This window comes from Chanos chanos, chromosome 3, assembly GCF_902362185.1.
Source record: "Chanos chanos chromosome 3, fChaCha1.1, whole genome shotgun sequence".
In the NCBI taxonomy this organism is placed as follows: domain Eukaryota; kingdom Metazoa; phylum Chordata; class Actinopteri; order Gonorynchiformes; family Chanidae; genus Chanos; species Chanos chanos.
Window position 1 is genome coordinate 11,139,953 of NC_044497.1, and position 21,363 is coordinate 11,161,315.

General features: G+C 42.6%; 2 protein-coding genes across 4 annotated transcripts; one reads left to right on the top strand and one right to left on the bottom strand.

Moving 5' to 3' along the window:
- Positions 1 to 860: 860 nt before the first annotated feature.
- nup58 (nucleoporin 58) lies at positions 861 to 11,423 on the bottom strand. Of its 3 annotated transcripts, XM_030769176.1 has the most exons (14): positions 11,076 to 11,423; positions 10,672 to 10,832; positions 10,456 to 10,488; positions 9,877 to 10,149; positions 9,574 to 9,742; positions 9,344 to 9,409; positions 9,049 to 9,223; positions 8,874 to 8,953; positions 7,989 to 8,107; positions 7,775 to 7,857; positions 7,285 to 7,486; positions 1,939 to 2,016; positions 1,491 to 1,586; positions 861 to 1,116 (listed from the first exon to the last, which is right to left on the bottom strand). In XM_030769176.1, the coding sequence occupies exons 1-14, from the start codon at positions 11,153 to 11,155 to the stop codon at positions 947 to 949; spliced, it is 1,785 nt and encodes a 594-aa protein (XP_030625036.1). In that variant the 5' UTR covers positions 11,156 to 11,423; the 3' UTR covers positions 861 to 946. The 3 variants fall into 3 exon arrangements, with proteins under 3 accessions (XP_030625036.1, XP_030625037.1, XP_030625038.1); XM_030769177.1 differs by lacking the exon at positions 10,456 to 10,488 and having other exon boundaries at positions 10,675 to 10,832; XM_030769178.1 differs by lacking the exon at positions 1,939 to 2,016 and having other exon boundaries at positions 10,675 to 10,832.
- Positions 11,424 to 12,678: 1,255 nt separating this feature from the next.
- mtmr6 (myotubularin related protein 6) lies at positions 12,679 to 21,040 on the top strand. Its single transcript, XM_030768553.1, has 14 exons — positions 12,679 to 12,824; positions 14,575 to 14,694; positions 16,213 to 16,375; positions 16,738 to 16,895; positions 17,392 to 17,520; positions 18,248 to 18,382; positions 18,474 to 18,606; positions 18,752 to 18,861; positions 19,053 to 19,178; positions 19,524 to 19,573; positions 19,661 to 19,861; positions 19,971 to 20,105; positions 20,200 to 20,326; positions 20,626 to 21,040. Exons 1-14 carry the CDS (start codon positions 12,801 to 12,803, stop codon positions 20,947 to 20,949), a joined length of 1,935 nt encoding a protein of 644 aa, XP_030624413.1. The 5' UTR covers positions 12,679 to 12,800; the 3' UTR covers positions 20,950 to 21,040.
- The last annotated feature ends 323 nt before the right edge of the window (positions 21,041 to 21,363 follow it).

Here is a 21,363-nt window from a genome sequence, read left to right on the forward strand (position 1 = left end):
AGGTCTACACTGAAATAAATACACCGCACAAAAATCTAATATTTCAAATTATGCACAACTCCTATGAAAAGATGTGTGGCTTTTCCAGAGTTTTTCGGTGTTAAAGCGAACGCTACACAAACAAACAAAAAAAAAAACCCCAACAACACCCAAGTGCAATAAAATACACAAGCCCACAACACAATTTTCTTGAATATCTTAACTTCATTTATTATTAAACTCTTTCAGGTCAAAAAATATGTGTATACACATAGTCTGAGTAAGTATAGAAAAGATTTTTTTTCACTATTTGGTAATGAAAACACAACGGACAAAACACAGAAGCAAAAGCTTAGATACTATTCATGCCCAAGAGGGCTGTCACAAGTCTGTTGGTTCAATTAAAGAAGAAAAACATATACCAGGGTTACAATGCTCTGTAGGACAGTGAAGAATAATCAGCATGCCTTTGAACATACTGCAAGAGATGACAAAACCATACATCCACTGAGCACAAGCATTCTCTCTCTCACACACACACACACTTTACATAAAGCAACTGTCCATTACGATCGTAAAAAAAAAAAAAAAAAGTTATCCTCCAACACGTGTCATCCATCAGGGGCAGCAGGCCACAGAGGTCATCAGACAAAATCATATCTTCATACTAGCTTGAGTGCTCAGTGTCTCTTACTTGCTAAATGTCAGTGTGGCAAATAGGTAAACTGAGGTACACAAGAACAAAGCTATCACAAGACAATGACAAAGAAAAAACAAACAAACAAACAACAAAAAAAACACAAATAACAAAAAAATTATATTCAAATGTGCTAATGACAGATATCCCTTAATCCCTCCCACCAAAATATAAAAATAGATATCTGAGAAAGACAGTGACTCCTGCCAATCAGCCTGTTGTTTTTCCCTTTGCCTCTTCTTCACTTGTGTGTGTGTTGTTTTCTTTCTTTTATCTTTTGCCCCTCTTATTCCCTGCAGGGGGCTTTTTAAGCTGCAGCAGAGGCCCTCCTGCACCGAATCCGGCAGCAGGGGTATTGGACACACCGAATGTGAGTCCGGCAGATGCATTGATGCCTGGATTACTGAAGTTAAAACCCGACGTGCTGGAGCTCCCAAATCCTGTGAAAGAACAGACAGAAAACATGATCAGTATGTTGATATTATTGGTTGATAAACAGCTCCTCTTTTTTGTACCCAGCTGAATTGTATGTATTTTATTCTTACTGGTGCTATTTCCCAGCCATGCAACCGGATCTACCTCCTCTACACAGTAAGTCTTATCAGTCTTGATATGTGGATCTATAAAGTAGGCATCTTAAGATGTTATTAAATTTCCCTGTAAGCTATTTATTCTCTACTTCCTTGTAATCCTAAACTTTATAACTTTACAGGAATGGGGTGTCATATAAGAGTCCATGATTTGAGAGGAACCTGTTCAGGAGTAGAGAGTAACTGAACACAGTAACTAAAGAGTATACAGGAACTGAACAGACCTGCGCTCAGGCTCCCTCCGGACGGCTTGCTAGAAGAGAAACCAAACGAAGAGCCACCGGTCGCTACCCCTCCAAACCCTGGGCCACTACCAAAAGCTGCCAAGAGACAGAGAGACAACTGAGTAGAACTGCTTCCACTTTCCAACTAAATACAACTATTCATTTTCATAGACACGGTACACTGTGAATATGAGTGGGGTCCAGAACCCTCGCTTTTTCTAATGCTCAGAACCACAGCAAATCCAACCAAGTAGAGTCCATGTGAAAAGCACCAAAAGAAAAAAAACATTATATACCTTAGTCTAACTACATCAAAACATAGAAAACCAAGCCTTCAGTCACGCCGGGATGGGAGATCAGACTGTCCACATATTCCATGTAACAGTCTATCCAGTTTCCTTCATTACAGTGAAAGCAGACATGAAGGGGAGTATAAAAGAGGGAGTACCTCCAAGGCTGGTTGAGCCCAAGCTAGTGGCTGAGGCAAAGGGAGTGCCAAAACTTGCCCCCAGGGGTGCCTGTGATCCTGGGACAGAGACAGAAAGAGAGCAGAGGAACTTACTCTCATGTCACTAAACCTCACAGAGACCCTTTGCAATTTCTATACAATCTTAAGAATCCTATGTACAAAAAGCCACAAACTATCAGCAGGACAATGCATAAGAACAGGATGCTGACCACTCTTAGAGAAACAGACTGTCAGACCAAATCAGGAGCTCTGGGGAGGACAGAACCAATCAGCACAAATTCATTCACACCAGATGCACCAGTACATGGGTCCCATATGAACTCATTTAACGTACCGTTGGGCCCAAAAAGGAAGAGCTAACAATACCTTGGCAACACCACCATGAACCTGATCCTCTCTATAAACTGTACACTTGCCTCTTTCTACACCAAACTTGTCCTAAACAATGGACAAATCTATACTTACCTGGAAGATACAGCTTTCTGTACATCTAATTACAAACAGTGATGTTCTCCGACTAACCCTGATCGTTAGAGCTACACTCTTTTGCTCCTGTCTCGTTTCCTTTTAGCTGGTTTTGTCATTTTTTTTTTTTTAAATTGGGTTAAATATTTCATTAATAGAGATGCAATTTCATTGTACTCGGCATCTCGATTTCAGAATCATTTTAGTTGATCCAATTAAGTGTAAATCAGTATTTTATCAGTAAAAAGAAACAAAGACAAGGGCTTTTTTTCATTTAAGAATGGATTTATTTTCAATTTGAAGCAGTTCACTTACATAAAACATGACAAACAGTTGAGGACAAAACTGATTTCCTAATTGCTATGTCATTTACACGTTTCAAAATTGTTCAAGAATAAAGAGGGCTAATATGTGCCAAGAATGCATGTCAAACAATGGTTATATACTGTAGATATCTAGTTCAAAAGGCACACCATATCATATATGCATCAACAAGCAATGGTTTCATAAAAACGCACTCATCTAAACAAGAACACTCAAAATATAAGTTATCATAAAAATTGCCTCCCATTACTGTGTAAACAGCTCCCACATCACGGGCTCCAAAACATTTCAAATTATGTGTCTGTAGGGTACCGAGAACTGGTCTGGAGATAAACCCTTTATATTAGATCATTAATAAGTACCAAAAACAAAATCGCATCTCTATTTTTCTGTTTTAAATTACATGCTTAATTATCACATGGTGTATATGAACTTGATAGATAGCATCCTTGGTGTGTGTGTGGGTGTGTGTTAAAAAAAAAAAAAAAAAAAAGCCACATTGTGGACAGATCTTCGGAAATTAGCCTGAAACTGTGCACTGACTAACCAGGCTGAGCAGAGACAGCCATTTGAACAGTGTTTAAAAACCATGCAGTGCTAATTCTAACATGTATCACAGTCTTAATCCTCGACTCTGCCTCAATTCATCCTTCATTTTACACCTCACACATTCCCAGTGTTTCTCCCCATTAACGTACGGCCATAGGAGGTGACCACCGTGGGGATCAACGCTGCCACGATATGAAAATTCAATGGATCCACAATGTGCTGGTAAGATCACTTTTTTCACAGCAGACCTGTGGCAGCATGCCTAGGTATATTACTGTCTGATTAACACCCCCCTTTTCCCCCAAAACATGTATATTTCAACACACACAAATGCTCTGTTCAATGTTAACGAATGACCCAGTCATCCATTGCCCATAACAGAGGCTTTTTTTGGGGGGGGGGGGAGGGGTGGAAACACTGCACCTTTGAATAACTGACATCTGAACAATCCAAAGACCATTTATCCCAAACGTTTCCGTGAGTGTTTATAGTTTGATTTCACTTACAAACAAATTCAAGACAAAAACCTTCACTAAGCCAGATAAGACATTCTGGTATCTTGTAAGCCAACAAACGCTCAAAAGACGTCAGTGTTCCAAATCCACTTTCGAGTGAGAAGCTGGACTACCGTCCAGAGAAGCAGCAAATTTGACCCCAGAACGGTCAACGAGTAAGGACTGCACTAGCGAATACTGATTTTTTTTTTTTGTTTGGCACCAAAAAAAAAAAAAAAAAGTCACTGCTGACCATTCAAGTCACCGTGAGCAGCAAATTCAACTGCAGAATGAATGAGCGAATAAAAACTTTAGCCCTTAAATAAAATTAAAGGGGGGGGGACCTACATGTGCGCATGCTCGTCTTTGCACCTTGTTCACATGTATAACACCATCTCCAAAATCTCTCTGCACCATTTAGAACAGGGGTGGGTTTTGGAATGAACACGTTTGATTGGACAATACTGTGAGTTGGCTCAAAAAGAACTTCAGGTGTATGGTCAGGAGAAGCAACTGAAGAGCTTTGTTTTCAGGTAGATGTCCAAGTAGCATAAATACTGAGGGGGGGGGGGGCGTGACAAAAACAAAAAACCAAAAGAAAACAAAATTTTAATCTCTGACTGAATAGGCTACATATCTGAGGCACAAAGGCACAAATTCTATGTCATTGCTATTAAAAACTGAGGAAGAGATTAGTGTATAATCATCAGAATGAGTGACCATTCAAGTATTTAACGGGTCAATTTGAAATGTTTTGACTTGAATGACTTCGAAAATCTCACGTATTATTAAAACAGAGATGGTACGGGTGAAATGTACACAATTTAAAAAGCCCTTGTTTGCCACCAACTGCTGTTGATTTTGCACCATTTGCTCCTCTTTACAGTTTACATTAAGTGATTGAGGGAAACAAATGAGGCATAGGGTAAACAATTTTGAAATGACAGCTTATTTTTTTATAGAATAACTATAGCTGTGTGATGTGCCAGGGTTCCAAAATTCACTCACTGATTAAAACTGTTTCAAAAAAAAAAAAAAAAAAGACATGACTTAACTTACAGCAAAACATCTACCTTATCATCGCATATCACCAACCTGCTATTATTGCCATATGGTTACCATGGAAACTGTGAACACTACCATGGTTACCGATTCATCAAGTCTAAATATTCAAACCTTATGTGTCCATAAACAAGCCACACAAAGCCATACCATCGCTATCTGTGGGAAAGGATTATTATTACGAATAAACACATTTTTAATTACTGATTTCAACATGACCACATTCGCTGAAGCAGTCGCTCAAACTGTAAAATCTGAGTAGAAAATGCATAGGCAAACATCAGGATAATCCTGCAATTCAACGATGAAAATACACCGAGTCTGAATAGGTAAAACACGTGGACCGATGAAAAAGGAAACGCGTCGGCGGACTACATCAGCGAAAAGCACACTGCCTAAATAAAACCTTCCATAGTTCTGGAGAAACCTCTTGACTCCACCACATACAAGAACTTTATCCAATGTTGGTTCAGTGATTTAAAGTGAAAGTCCGAAACAACCACAACGTGTTGTCGACGAGGGAGCAAGCATTTGCGCTCTCCCTTAAGTAATGGCTGTCTGCTAAGTAAACAAATTAGCACGGAACCCTCTGTTAAAAGCTGCCATAAAAAGATACAGGCAGGTGAGAAATAAGTATTTAATCTCTAACGTTCTCATACTCTACCACAGAACTGCGGCATCAGAATCATTCCTCAGACCACTACTAAATCGCTCTTCCTACTACTGCTTTGGCACCTCATATTGGCACATCCATGGAATTATTTTTGGCTATTGTCCAACAAAGCGGAGTTAACCAAGGGGCGTGTGTGGGTTAATGCGTAGGTTAAAAACCCAAAATACAAAAATTCTAAGTGCTGGATTCATTTTGCAGAAGAAAACCTTATAAAGAAGAAGAGAAAAAAAAAACCCTGATGTTGCACATTGCTAATTGTCTGAAATGCTACATTCTATTTCCGGTTAACATTCCTGCATAGTGTGTAGGTAAATGGTACTCTGAACCTGGATTCTCTTAGTGAATGTAAAACTAGAAAAAGTGTTTGTCATGAGATGAGAGCTCATTACTTAACTGCCCAACCAGCGCTTCCTGTCAAAGTCTAAAATACCTTATTGCTCGAGATGCTTCACAACCTGCCAATCCCACCAGCAAAACATCCACTGAGAACATTTTTTTTTTTTACCTATAGTGCTATATCTACAGGCAAGTTGATGATTAAGAACAAATTGAATTTATGCTTAAGGAAATATCGGCTTAGGCTATGTACAACAGAGAGAGAAAAACAGCGAGAAAGAGCGGAAATAATTGAATTGACTGTCGAAGAACGGAGGTCAGACGAGTTGATTTGAGTGTAGCAGTCCTGTCTGGTGGTGTGTCTGTGTGTGCGTATGTTCTCAGAGTTTCTTGGAATTTTGCTCGTTGTAGTGATAGCTACATTACTGCTGCTCAAAACACGATTTGAATAAATATCCTACTCATGGCTAAAGTAGTTCCTTTCTCATTTAAATATATCTCACTCCAATAAGAAGTGATCGCTTAAAACTGTGATAGGCGAACAAAAATCATTTAGGCTCATGAAGGCAGGAGATGCTCTGCCCAAGGCAACCATGCTCTATTATAGATATGCAATAACTGCAGAGCACCCTTTAGTTCAAATTAAGATACAATCCTACGAGAGGTACATACCCTGTTATTAAATACTACTTAAATTCAATTATGGTAACCTGATGCAAAAAAGTCTCATTAAAATAATAGGGAGGCAGGCTGATACCCATTTACACTAAAGACCAAACCTTACCCCTGCCTCACACTCAATATTCACCGCAAACTAAGCTTACGAGGAGTGTTAGGTGAAACATCGCCACGTCTGGCAGTAAAGCCAAAGACAATAAACCCAAATCTATGGGGGAGATTAAGAAATATTCTTTAGGACAAAACTAGTTTTAATCTTTTCTTTTCTCCCACTGAGCTGTCATGCGCATTTATCTTAATACCGGCCAATTCAGCTGGAAAGCCCTGACTCCTCGAGTTCATCACATTAAGTGCTTTTCTCTAGCACAGAGGAAAAGTGTAATACCCCCCCCCCCCCCCCCCAAAAAAAAAACAAAAAACAGGGCAGTCAGCATATGAAACACTTAAAAACAAGATTTAAGAGAAAGAAATTCCAGTTGAAATACTCTGAGGAGGCCCTGTGCCATTTGGTTGGTGTTTTTCAGCTTCAGAACTGTTGACCTAATTCTCAAACATGGAGAAATTAAAGGGGGGGAAAAAAAGAAAGGACAAACTAAACAGAAGTGGCACCAACCAGCTTAAACACTTTATTCTTTTTGCTCACTCTGTCTCTTACTGTCTCTCTCTCTCTCTCTACTCTCAGCTCCCTCACTCTCTCAGAGTTTAGAGGTCAAGAAGAGGTCTAAAACTTGAAGGCGGTCAGACCTGGAGCAGGCTGTTGCTGCTGTGTTAGCGTCGCAGCCATGGCGACGGCTGCAGCGTTCGGGACACTGCCGAAGGGAGCGGGGCCAGTGGTGACACGGGGGGTGCTTTGCCACTTCTTATTGGCTGCTCGCTTAGACTCGAACACGTCGGTGGAATCTTCCAAGAACGCTCTCCTGTAGCTCAGGTATTGATGCTTCAACACCTAAAATAAGAGACAGAAAACACGCAAAATAAAACACACAAAATAAACACAAAGGTATGAAAGAGCACAGTCAAGAACGTCTAATAGAACAGATCTAAACAGGATTATAACATTTTAGGGAGAAATTAAACACACCCCCCCCCCCCCTACATACACATATACATATAAAAACATGCATAAATATAGCCAAAACTCTATTGCATGTAGGTGACATTGAGTCATAGACTGCAGAGCCACATTAAGGTCATGTGATAGATAAGAAAGAGATATGAAAGCTGCATGGCTCACCTTGACATTCTCATGTACCACCTGCAGCTGCGCAGCCAACGCCACAAACGTCTGGTAGAGCTTCTGCATGGCTTGCGACAGATCTGCGTAAAATGAACACGCAAGACAGTCAGGGGTGGAACATGATCCAAACAAGAGGCCGGGTAGAACCACGTAAACAAGTGTGTCTGAATAGTGTCAGGTGGGGGGGGGGGGGGTGTTTGAGACACCGTACCTTGAGGTGTGATGTGTGAGCCACTGCTCTGGGTGGTCAGGTGGTTCTCCAGTTCTTCTATCTGTTGACGATACTGCTGAAGTTGCACCTCAAACTGCTCCACCAGGGCACGGAAATAACTACAGGGAGTGAACAGAGGCCAGAGATCACACAGATAGAAAAGATCTCTCAAGGCTCTTTCTATGCATGCTTGCATCCTCCTGCATTGACTGCACTGAGTGACAGTCAGTAAGCAAGCTGATGGCTGGTTACCTCATTAACTGTGCATGTAATCTAGCTTCACTTAGTTATATGATAGCACTGTACTTTCAAGGAAAACTCCATCAAAAACTGTTCGAACTTCATTAAAATGCTGTGATAAACACCTTTAAAGAGAAAATTCAGGAAGTACGCTCTCTGCAAAATTTACTTTCATGCTCGAAGATAACATCAAAGATAAAAGTGAATAGAAATTAAGGTATTATATCAAAATCAAAATTTGTTCAAAGTATCACACTATGTTGTATAACTCATCCACCAGCTGAAACAAATATTACTTTGCTCATAATTTCTATTTTGATTCAAGACAAGATCAGATAGTGGTTAAGAGTCTTCATACACAAATCCTAAGTGTATCTAAACGCTGTGTGAGAGACATGTTACGCATCTTGCATCCACGCGACAGTTTCGCATGAGGTAGACTTATGCATGACTATGACAAAACTATGTAAAACAAACAATGTGTACCGCGCACAGGCTAAGAATTTTGTCTGTACGTTCTTAAATGTAGCTTCCAAATGAAAAAGCAATGTTGGAAAAAAAAAAAAAAAAAAAAAGAGAGAGTGAATCTTAGTCCATTTCTCCTGATATGACATTAGGTGGGTCTGTTCATTAAAATGAACGTACTCTGACGGGGCAGTGTTCTCATGCTGGAGTCCTGGAGGTGTCTTCTGAGTCCGAAGAGCAATGTCAGCATTCTTCAGCTCCTACAGATAGCAAAACACCCACGAGACAGAAGGTTAGGAATACGCCGTGCCAAATGAGACGCCTGTAAATACAGATACAGTGGGCTGAGAGGTACCTGGGAAGTCTCCATCTTCAGTTTGTCTATGGACAGGGCGTTTCTTTGCAGTCCGCTGGCGCTGACGGACAGCAGTTGCTTCAGGTTTTTGATGTCATCCTGAACCTTAAGCATGGCTTTTGAAGACATTCTGCTGATCTCTTCTTGAACTTGCTTTTGCTCTTTCACAAATTTCCTGCAGGACAGAGAAAGAGAGGGTACACACACAAAAAAAGTTCAGATGTATGTCCGTATCTGTTTGAAAGGCTAAGAGTTATTGTAGGTGTTCCTGAAAAGTACTGCAGCACCCACTTACTGGAAATTGTCCACGTCCTGGCAAATGAGTGCAGGTAGATCTTCATCCTTGAGAGCTTTACTGTCCCTTTGAAAGTAATTAAGAGGGAAAAGAAGGGAAATGTTAACAATAATTAAAAAAAAAAAAACTCCTTTTTTTTTTTGGTTCAGTTATCAAAAATATTTCATCGTTAAAAAAAACAGCAGAATTGTCCCTTGGCCCCAAAGATAATAATGCTGTGCAGAACTTACTCGGGTCTGGCACCAGACGATTTATCGCTCTTCTTTTCCGAGGAAGTGCTGAAGTCAACTCCGCCTAAACCTACACTGGCTGTGGGTGCAGGAGCTGCTGTGGTTGCAGTAGAAGTGGTACCCAGACCTCCTAAACTCAGAACTCCTCCAAGAGTAGGCTGGCCCAGACCTGAAACACAGGGAATCGTTCATACGCAGATAGAGGATAAGCTCATTAAATGACAAATAAGAGGTCATTAAAAAAAGTAACCGATTATGAGACGTGAGGTTAGTGAGTGAATGCGTAGGAGGGTTGGCGCTAACCTGTTGTGGCAGTGCTGGGAAAAAGGCTGGAGCCAAGCGAAAGGCCAGTGGAGGGGGCGCTTGAGGTGGCTGTGGTTCCACCTAGGTTGAGGGAGAAGCCTGTGGAGCTTGTCTGAGGAGCAGCAGCAGACGTGAGGACAGAGCCAAGGGTTAGTCCAGCGGCCGCGGGTGCAGAGGTGGTGGCGGTCAGGGAGAAGGGCGTGGCTGAGGCTGCTGGTTTACCAAAGCCCAGACTAAAGCCTGTCGTAGCAGCAGTGGTGGCAGCAGGAGTGCCTGGGGTAAAGCACATGTACACTCCATATGTTAGTCGTCATCACACAGCCCAACAGGACACCGTCACAGCAAAAATACATGAAATATTATCTGGGGTTTCAGGGAACATGGTCAACCTTTGTTTAATCAACCGCTTCTTCTCAGCTTGAGGTGTATATATATGCGCCGAATGATCATTCAGTAAAGCTATCACTGTCGTGCCATCAACTACCCTTATTGCCTTCACACAGAGGACAAAAGAAAAGACTACAGCAAGCATTTTAAGCAGTGAAATTGTCCCAAATTTCATCAAGGTGAACGACTTACCAAATGTAAGGCCAGTAGATGGTGCAGCAGCTCCTGTAAAAGAGACAATCATTCTTAACCACTTACTTAACTGCAAAGACATATTATGATAACCTGCTCACATTTCAATAATACAACACATCAAAACTATACGTGAACGTTAATTCTGACGTTAGCCTCCACTAAGCTTAGTCTCTGTGAACGCCGTTCTCTGTTAGCATATCATTTTGTTAGAACTACCTGAGGCCGGGGTATTGAAGGAAAATCCACTGTTCGGTTTTTGTGCAAACAAGCTACCGCCCAGCCCGAGAGAAGATGTGGTGGTTGTGGCGGCAGGTGTGGATGTCGCTGCTCCTAGACCACCGAAGCTGAACCCACCTGTTCCAGCAGCAGGAGCACTGGAGAGAACATTACTCATTAGCAGGCGCATCTCTTAAAACGGTTTCTTTCGACACATTCAACATGTGACGTTACCCACAACAAAGTACATCACTGGGCACGCCTCAAAACATACAGGCAATGTTCTCTTAAAATTCATTTTAATATGTGCCGTAGTCGCTACAGAATCATTAGCAGTAAAAAGGATATGAAACTAGTCTTCTCATAAACGCAACTTAGCGAACGCGAAAGTGCATAGCTACCTCGTGGCGGTTCCAAATGAAAACCCTCCACCAGTGTTCGTTGAGCCAATAGTCCCCGTTCCAAAACTGAAGCCAGACATTTTAACGTTCTTTCACGAGCGGGAGACCATCAAGCAATGCGAAAATATATTCTATTCAGTTGACAATTATCTAGCAAGTCAGTTAGCTGCAAAGCTGCTCACACCACCCGCGTGGAGGCCCCGAACGCTTTGGTCGTTGCTAAGGCAATCATATCAAATATCACTTCATATAACCAAAGCTAAGAGTACAACAGACAATCTTCATGTCCTAAAGAAACACCAAAGCTATTAAAAATACTCTATTTTAGCCTAATTACTTGCACTACTGTTTCCGTGGATTTCCCCGCTCTAGCAACACAAAAACCTACTTCCGGTCTTAACAAATTAAAGTCAAAATAAAAGTCACCACTTTTATGGTTAATAAATTATTTCAAAGTAAAAACGACAAACAATGTAAAAAATGTTGTATATGGAATTATCATTAAATGTACAGAGACATAAAGAACGTATAAGTAAGTAAGCGAGTAAACAACTGACTAAATAAATAAAGAGAGGAACAAGAATAAAAAAGTGTGGAGGAAGCAGTGAAAGGTAGGTGTAGGAGAAGTGGCAGAAGTTTCAGATCAGTTTCTGAATTCTTTTCAACTGGTGTACAGGTACACTCATTCACTTTCCCTTCAGTATGACCACAGTTTATTTGACGATCGTCATAAAACAACAGTACCCAAAATGCGCGTATATTCGTGGTTTGATGATGTACATGGCGGAGGTACGCCCAGGCAGGTTTGTGAGCCGAGCTGAGCAACAATCCTCTATGGCAAATGTAGCCGCAGAAATTCAACATAAAAGACTGCAGACGCCTAAACGCTTCTCAAATAATAGGAAAGTATACTGGAAGAGAGATCGAGAGACATACATAGAGATATTTGTCCAACAGAAGTTATAGTTTCTATTCACAAGATGCTGCATTATGCATCGTTGTAATATAGTAATAATAATCACTGATTTAATTGCTTCGCCATGTAAATATGTGAGTGTTGGGCTGCACTGGCGTGTGAGCACACAGTTATCACTGTAATGGGGAATAAAAAAACAACAACAGCATAATACTAACACTACTACTACTAATAATAATGATAATACTTGTTGTTATTATTATTATTATTATTATTATAAAATGAAGAAGAAATGAAGAAGATAGAAGAAGAAAAAGAAGAGGAGGAGGAGGAAGAAGAATACATATGCATATATGTATGTATGTGTGTGTGTGTGTGTGTGTGTGTGTGTATATATATATATATATATATATATACACACACACACACATACATACATACATATACACACACACACACACACTATATATATATATACACATACACACACAATATATATATACACAACCAAGCCACCCAAGCATTACATTATTTCATTGGGAAAGCCTCATAAAATTTAATTGAAGAAATAAGAAGAGTGAGAATAACATACTGTTTTTATTTTGGTATGTTTTGATCAGGTGGCCATCTTGTGAACTCGTCACTGTTTCTGAATGCACACAGCTGACTGGACTGATACTGCTGCGAACGAATGTAGCTTCTAAGGAAAACAGACTTTTTTTGTTTGAAGCATCTTTCCAGCCGATGTGTGAACGTATCTCCTTGCACTGGTTTTGTCTCTTTTGCTTGACAGCTGGTAAAGCTGCGATATGGAGCACATCCGAACGCCAAAGGTAAGTAGAGAAATAATTAAATGACTATTTAGCTAGCGTTAGCTATCCAGCATCTCTGGGCTAGCGTCATCAAGCTAAGGTGCAGCTACGTGCAAATGTATAGGCAAATACAACAAGCTCCTAGATAAGACAGATGTTATGAGTGAGTAAATGCTTTGAACGAGTAAAAAATAACTTCAGAATGTACATATTCGAAAGCCCCTGAAACTCCCAGAGCTTGTCAACAATGTTTATTCAGTTATCTTTTAATTAATCTAACTGAATTATAACGCTACGTTAGCTATTGAGTTGGCAATCCTGCTACTAGCGTTGCTTTTCTTTCTGCCTCCCTATTTAAGTTGCGGTTTTAGGGCTGGTAAGATAGTTATTCAGTTTTTTACAAGACAAAGAGACGAGAACCGAAGAACCTTAACACACCTGATCGATCTCTGTGGGCGAGTGGGTTTTATGCATTAGTCGGTCTCTGCTGTAAAGGGCGCTCTACTACCTCAAAAGGCAAATGTTGAATGTGACCCATTTTCTGTCTACCCAGTGGCTTTGCTGTCCTTGACATCGCCAAGATATTAAATTAATTGACTTTTCCTACGTAGTTAACTTGACTCTTAAAGCTGTATGAAGCTGACATACATCACTTGGTGGAGACAAATAAACTCGACCGTAGACTCATTGTGTATGTTGCTCCAAACACAGTGACACCTGGCCCGTTAAAGCTGTACGAACACAAGTCTAAAAACATTGTTCTTGAACAACAAGTATGCACTGAACGAGAGACTGTGTTGAAGATGGTCGCAGTTATTTTGAGTTGTCGCTCTGTGTTTTATGATAGTCCATTCTTGGTGATATCGTAACCTTGTCAAAGATATTCATCAGTTAAGCAGAATATTAGCCATTGCAAAAATTCACTACGTCTGCTATCTGCTATAATACATTTACATGCCTCTTCTTTCCTGACCATTAGTTGGCCTTAATGTCCACTAACTGTCTCTCCCCACTTCCTCTGGATGATGATTACAGTCTTGATTGAGTATGCCGTGCTGATGCATTGCATAGATGCAGGCCAGTTGCTGGGAGACAGACCCAAGTGATAAGGATTTACACAAAAGGAGTGACAGTTGTTTAGTGCCCAGCATAGAATCCTGAAACAGAATGAGTTGGAAAAAGCCCAAACTAGGCTTCAAAGTCTTGTGGACCTGGTGTTGTTTTCTAAATCAAGTTACTTTCAAGTAAGGAGATCACTACATCTGAAGTATTGTTGATCTAAGAGGAAACTCATTTAGAACTTCTGAAATAAAATGTTATTTTTGACCAGTGTTTCACCAAGCTTGTGTCTAGAAGTGCTTTGGATGGTCGGTAGTTGGTGGGGGGAAAACCTCTCTTTTGGTGCATTTAATGCATATGAATCACTTTGAAGGAATAGCTACTATACTGAAATACCTTGACTCTCACCAGCATTTGACAGACTTCCTCTGCACTGAGTTAATGTTGATATTAATTTTCATGCTGACTCATCCCTCTTATGTTCACGCACTTTTATGTTCAAAGCTCCCAAGTGAGACTGATTCTAGCCACCATTACTGGTTAGAGACAAAAGTTAAAACAAACTAACATCACATGTCTTTACTGTTGTGTTTCTTTCAGGTGTCGGACTTATATTGTTACTGCAGTGGGTTGCATGATCTTCTCCACCAAGTGAATAATCTATTCTCTAAGCTTTTGTCTTGACTCACAGGCGCTCTGTTTTCACTCACAGGTTGAACAGGTAAAGCTGCAGGACCGATTTAGCAACAAGTCCATCACAGGAACCTTGTATCTGACGGCCACACACCTTATCTTTGTGGAGAGTAACTCTACCAGTGCTCAAGAGATATGGGTAAGTTTAGGTTAATTCTCATGCATTCTGCTCCACTGGCCACACCTGACATTGTGATGCTCTCCGTAGAAATACACTGTACAAAAGTCGGTGAGGACTGAAATGAACAGGGAAGTAACAACTTTGTTTACGGACTGAAAGGGGTTTAATCCATGGGAATTGGGTTAGCGGCGCCTCGGTGGGGTAGAATGCGGTGTTGCCGTGGTAACCCGCGGGCAGAGACTCGGACAGAGGATAGGAGAAGCGATTGAACGTCAGGAAGGACTGGAGAAGACAGGAATACCAATGACCCAAAGGAAACGGGTCGTGATCTGACATGTTTGACCCAAAGGAAACAGGTCATGATCTGACATGTTTACACTCCGCTACATTGATCTGATCTGCTGGATAGCCACGATGTGTGTGTGTGTGTGTGTGTGTGTGTGTGTGTGTGTGTGTAAGATTATCTCGGCTCAGGGCATTAGTCTTATCTCTCGATCTGTTGTCTGAGGAAACGCAAGATGCGACGTGACACTCGCGCAATTCCTCCAATCAGCGTTCAAAATATGTGTGTCCAGCATGGCCTCTCAGATTGAATTACCGTCGGGGGACTCTAGGAATAGCTACAAGAAGAAACAATGTTTTAGCCCAACGTTAGAGAAGATTTTCTTTTTTTTTTTTTTTGGTCAGGACAAATGCAGTGATGGCAGCGCTTCCTCTTATTTTTCAGCCTTTGGTGGTTTCCTTAGCCCTCAGACATAAATCTGCAAACAAACAGGATCTACTGACCGCGGTGTGGCCTAGTGCACAGAACGTTTGTGGGGTTTTTTTTTCACTGCCGCCTTCTGGCTAGGTTTTACCCAATACTTCAGTATCTCATGATGAGGTAGTGTGCATTAAAGAGGATAGCCAGGCAGAATGAGTCCCGACGCATAAATTATTGAAATGAACATCGGGAGATAGTCTTGTGTTTGGATGATGAGATAAGTTTTTAAGAGAGAAACGCATGAGAAATCTCCTGCATTACCTCACCTCTGCTGATGTCACCGATGCACTAAGCGTGGAATACTGGCTTGACGTTTACAACAAGCTTAATTTTCATATAAGCTGGTCCCTAGTGTTCTCCCTGATCCCAGAAATATGTACTTTTTCAGAGAGTAGGACTAAATCAACATGTAGCTTATGACGTGTTGACAGTTTTGGAACAATGCAGACAGTAAAAGTACAGGCAAGTAAATGTGGATTTTAAAAGGCTTTCTGAATATTCTGCCCTAAATGAATATAGATGTTTTATGTGTGGAAAGTCCACATCGATACATGGATATTAAATCATTCTAATGGAAACTCTCTGAAAACTATGTTGTGAAGAGAGGTAAAAATGAAGGCGGGGGGGGGGGGGGGGGAGGTTGTGTGGATGACTGTTAACTTTGGAAAGAACCATGACGTGTGAGAACTGAACAAACGGTGACAGCAAATTCTATGTGACATTGGCCATATGTCTCTCTATCTCTCTCTCCCTCTCCCGGTCTCTCTCTGCAGATCTTACACCATCACATCGCGTCTGTGGAGAAACTTTCTCTGACCACCACTGGCTGCCCCCTGGTCATCCAGTGCCGGAACTTTCGGGTTGTCCACTTTGTGGTTCCACGCGAGAGAGACTGTCACGATGTCTACAGTTCCCTGCTGCGACTGCTCAGGCCAGGTGGGCAAACTCCCATAGGGACAGGAACAGGGCCTGAGAGGGCACTGTCTCTCCTACTAGACTAGGGGGAGGGGAGACAAAAGACAAAGTTTTGGGAAAGTCAAAAAGGTGACCGTCAGGCCTCCTTCTGTTTTTTTTTTTTTTTTTTTCGATCTTTGTTTTTTGTTCCGGTAAGCCACAGATGGTGTTGTCATGCTTTGGTGACTCAGTAACCAAGGCCTTGTGTGTGTGTGTGTATCTGTATATGTGTGTGAAAGTGAGAGAGAGTGTGGTGTTAGGTCAGCACCCAGATGGAGAGCAGTATCCGTTTCCCTATGACTGTGTCACTGAACTCTCTGACGTTTTTTCCTGTCTGTTTGCAGTATCCTATGAGGAGCTCTATGCCTTTTCCTATAACCCTAAGCAGAATGACGAGCAGAGGGAGGAGGGCTGGCAGCTCATTGACCTGGCTGCCGAGTTTGAGCGAATGGGCGTGCCCTGTGACCAATGGCAACTGACCGACGTTAACAGGGAATACAAGGTAGGCGTGGCAAGTCAAGCCTGTTTCAAACAACAAAGCACCCTACCTGTCACAACAAGGTTTCACACCAACACAGCCAACTTTTCAAGCTCATTCATGTAGTACGGGAGAGAGAGAGAGGAGCTTGTCTAACGACTTGGTTACAGGGAACAATAGAGAAATGTTTCTCTTCGAAACCAATTCAGGATGTGCCTTTTCCTCCTTTGTTTCCGTACGATTAAAGGACCAGAAATATAATCAAACAAAAGAGATGATTTAGAAAAGATTGTAAGAAGAATGTTCAGTGGAACTAATTTGCTGGAGAGAATCAATGCCAAACTTCAGCTGTGTACTATTTTCTCCTTCTACTTTAAAAAAAAAAAAAAAAAAAAAAAGACCATGAGCCTAGATACCTCTAGATGCCTCCCAAACTCCGTCTCAGTTCAGTGCAGTCTTTCACAGACTATTGTGTGCAGGTCATGCACTGTTTATTAACTGAGCTGAATGGTGTATTCAGGTGTGTGAAACATATCCCAGAGACCTGTATGTGCCCATCACGGCCAGCAAACCAATTATCGTCGGGAGCTCAAAGTTCAGAAGCAAAGGGCGCTTTCCTGTCCTCACATATTTCTACCAGGAGAAGAAGGTGAGTCATACTAAACTCCATTAGAGAGAGAAAGAGAGAGAGAGAGAGAGAGAGAGAGAGAGAGAGAGAGAGAGAGAGACAGAGAGAGAGAGAGAGAGACAGAGAGAGACAGAGAGAGAGAGAGTCAGAGAAAGAGAGAGACAGAGAGAGAGAGAGAGAGGGAGTGGGTAGAGAGTTAGCTATAGTTTTAATCAGTTTTAATAACTGTTTGTGTTGTTTCTGTTGGCAGTGTGGAGAATTGAGCTCATTCAGGCTGCTTGATGTGTTGATTTCTTTTTGTCGGTTCTCACTGTGTCCGTATTCAACAGGCTGAGTCATCAGTCGGTTTTGTGCTCTTATGTCTCTCCGATAAGACATGAATGGACGGGCACGCCGAAAAGCTGTCAACAAAGCCTGCCTTATTTATGTTATTAGGACACACACCGAAGACTGTTATTAATTCTGGTGCTTATCGGGATTCATGTCACCGGCAAAGACAAAACTCTGCATTTGCCAACATGTCCCACCCTGACCCTGGCTCACTACACTGCCTCAGCTTATCTCTCCATGTTTACTTTACGCTGTTCCTCTAACCGGAAGACCTCTAGCATAAATACCATCTGTTTGCATTGATCTAAGTAACAGTGGTTTGGGGTGGTATTTTATTGCATAGTTAATGGTTGTGGTGTGTTTGTAGAGCTGTTTTAAGACGTGTGTGTGTGTGTGTGTGTGTGTGTATTATTCCCAGGCCGCTGTGTGTCGATGCAGTCAGCCTCTGTCGGGTTTCAGTGCTCGTTGCCTGGAGGATGAACACATGCTACAGGCCATCAGCAGAGCCAATCACAACAGTCGCTTTGTCTACGTTATGGACACGCGGCCTAAGGTAGCTCACCTCTCCCTCTGCCCTTTCCCTCTCACAGACAGTCTGGAGCTTTTGAATAAGGGGATTGTGATCTCTGCTCTTTGTGTGTTAGCTGAATGCACTGGCGAACCGAGCAGCAGGAAAAGGTTACGAGAATGAGGACAACTACTCCAATATTCGCTTCCAGTTCGTGGGCATTGAGAACATTCATGTCATGAGAGCCAGTCTGCAGAAGCTTCTGGAAGGTCAGAGATACGTGACCGTTAAAGGCTGGGTCTAATACATTCCTTTTGCCCAATCGGATGAAAATGTTAATTGCGCTCTTTTTTTTTTTCCCTTCCTGTCCCTCCTAATCTATATCTCTCGTTTTGTCCCTCTCCCGTCTCTCAGTGGTGGGTACTCGCGCTCTCTCTATGACTGATTACCTGCAAGGCCTGGAAAACAGCGGCTGGTTACGCCATATTAAGGCTGTCGTTGATGCCGCCATCTTCCTCGCCAAGGTCGGTTTCTCACCGTTCTCTTCCCAGATACCATCTCCTCTTATTTACTCAAACTGTTCATTGGCCACACTGACTCTCATCATATCAAGTTTGATATGACCCGACTGTTTGACTGACTGTGCTGTGTGTCAGTGTACATGTACTGAAAATGATGTGGATTGGTTGAATGGTGTGCATCCTGTTGGTTGCAGGCTGTGACGGTGGAGGGGGCCAGCGTGCTGGTACACTGCTCAGACGGGTGGGATCGCACGGCTCAGGTCTGCTCTCTGGGAGCCCTGCTGATGGACCCCTACTACCGCACCATCAAAGGTTTCATGGTACGGCCAATCAGATCTCTCGTGACCTTGTGCCCCCCCTCCCTGTACCTGAGCCTAATGGTACAGCATCCAGCAGCCCCTAGGCCACCTTCCTCCCCCCCAAATAATCCCACGCCCCTCGTCACGAGGCCTTACCCATACATCCCGGCTCCCCATGGACTATCCTAGTGTCACACTGTAAATGCAAGTATATCTGGGTAGGAGCCTCAGACGACTAGGCCAACACTCTCATTTCAAGAGCTTAGTAATTTTTCTCTCATTTCAAGAGCTTAGTAATTTGTCACACATATCCTCTCTGTTTTTTTTTGTCTCTCTCTCACTCTCCCCTGTGTCTTTCTGTCTCAGGTGCTGATTGAGAAAGACTGGATCTCATTCGGGCACAAGTTTGCTGACAGGTAATTCAATGTGTTGTATTCTACCACTGGTGGTGCTGTTGCAGGTCAAATCAACTGATCATCTTTGATGCTCTTGCTTGTGTCCAGGTGTGACCAGTTAGATGGGGACAGTAAAGAAGTATCCCCAGTGTTTACACAGTTTCTGGAGTGTGTGTGGCAGCTGACAGAACAGTTCCCTCAAGCCTTTGAGTTCAGTGAGTGGTTCCTCATTCAGATCCATGAGCATGTGCACTCGTGTCAGTTTGGCAATTTCCTGGGGAACAACCAACGACAGAGAGAGGAACTTCAGTAAGTGTCTTGAGACAAAACCCAAAACCACATCCAACGCCTCTCTTTCTTTCTTTCTTTTTTTTGTTCTTTAGCATGTCTCACAAACGTTGTCTGTGTTTTATCTCAGGATAAAGGAGAGGACCTATTCTCTGTGGGCTCACCTTTTGAGCGAGAAGCAGAACTACCTGAACCCTTTGTACAACCCCATCCTTGCGGAGACAAACCCAGTTCTGGAACCTTCCACCCAGCCTTGTTTTTTCAAGTATGGCTCCCCTCCTCCGGCTTCAATTCTCAGTTCACCTCGGCACTGCCGCTGTTTTCTGTGCAAAGTCTCTGAGCTTGTGTTTGCGTTCCAGGTTCTGGAGGAATATGTATCACCAGTTCGACCGCTCCATGCATCCACGACAGTCCATCCTCAAGCACATCCTCACGCTGACCGAGAACAACAGGGAACTGGAAAAAACAGCCCAAACCCTGAAAGCTGTGAGTCCGCGGGCGCTCTGCCTTTGACCAGTTCAGCTTGTCTTCTGTTCTAAATACCCATTCGCCAATGACATCAATGCTTTCTCCTCCTTTTCACCGTTTTTTTTTTTCCCCACTTTCTTTTCCATCTCCTGTTCTGCACGTGCCTTGTAGCGAAGTTCTCACCTGTTCTCCTGTTCTTGTTCTGTGCTTTTTCTCTCGCTCTCGGACCTTTTGTCGGCCTCCTGGATGTAGTTATTTAGTCCCTTTTGTTCCTCTGGTGTGACGCATGCCTCCCTGCTCCCTGTGTCTCCCTGCAGAAACTTCAGAAGCTGGGGGTTAGTACCTCCCCGTTGGGACTGTACACCCCCTCCCGGGAACGGGCTCTCCCTCCCCGACCACAGTCCTTGATTCTGGGGGCTCCTCTCAGTCGGAAGGAGGCGCAGCAGGACGAGGAGGAAGAGGAGGCGGTGTTTGGAGAAGAAGCGCGGGAGGACGAACCTCCCGGCAGTGACGGGGAGCGGACAGTAGAGGGCAGCAGTGCCACAGAGAACGGATACCCAGAGCTGCAGGGCACGTTCGAGTCAAAGAGCGAGCCAGCTATAGTCAGCCTGGAGTTTGGAGTGGCCAGAATGACCTGCTGAGGCCTGCAGGGATACTGGAGTTCATGCATTACTGGAGGAATGGAGATTTTTGGAGACGTTGGGTTCAGTGAGGAAGGACAAAGAGAGAGAGAGAGAGGGTGTGGTGAGAATAAGAGTGAGTGTGTGTGTGTGTGTGTGTGTGTGTGTGTGTGTGTGTGTGTGTGTGGTTTGGCAGTGGTGATGGTATAAACCCTGTGGTGACTGCCATGTGCTGAATGGGTGGTGTCTGTTCTGTGAATCCACTATAGTTAAAATGTTACCTAATGATTACCTGCACTTAAACAAGTTGTTTTTTTAAAGAATGAAATGATTGAACGAAATGGAAGAGAATAAATGAAGCGGTGACTGTACCCGTGACCAAACAACGTCAGTTTGCTTTTGTATGTGTTGGAAACACCGGTTCAAACAGTAAAT

What these genes read in the sequence shown, in the direction of transcription:
- nup58 (XM_030769176.1), bottom strand. Translation starts at nt 11,155, where the DNA reads ATGTCTGGCTTCAGTTTTGGAACGGGGACTATTGGCTCAACGAACACT. An exon ending in TCATTTGGAACCGCCACGAG is followed by an intron (nt 10,833 to 11,075) that starts GTAGCTATGCAC and finishes TGTTCTCTCCAG; the next exon opens with TGCTCCTGCTGCTGGAACAG. An exon ending in TCCCAGCACTGCCACAACAG is followed by an intron (nt 9,743 to 9,876) that starts GTTAGCGCCAAC and finishes CCTGTGTTTCAG; the next exon opens with GTCTGGGCCAGCCTACTCTT.
- mtmr6 (XM_030768553.1), top strand. Translation starts at nt 12,801, where the DNA reads ATGGAGCACATCCGAACGCCAAAG. An exon ending in TCTGCAGAAGCTTCTGGAAG is followed by an intron (nt 18,607 to 18,751) that starts GTCAGAGATACG and finishes CCCGTCTCTCAG; the next exon opens with TGGTGGGTACTCGCGCTCTC. An exon ending in GGGCACAAGTTTGCTGACAG is followed by an intron (nt 19,574 to 19,660) that starts GTAATTCAATGT and finishes GCTTGTGTCCAG; the next exon opens with GTGTGACCAGTTAGATGGGG.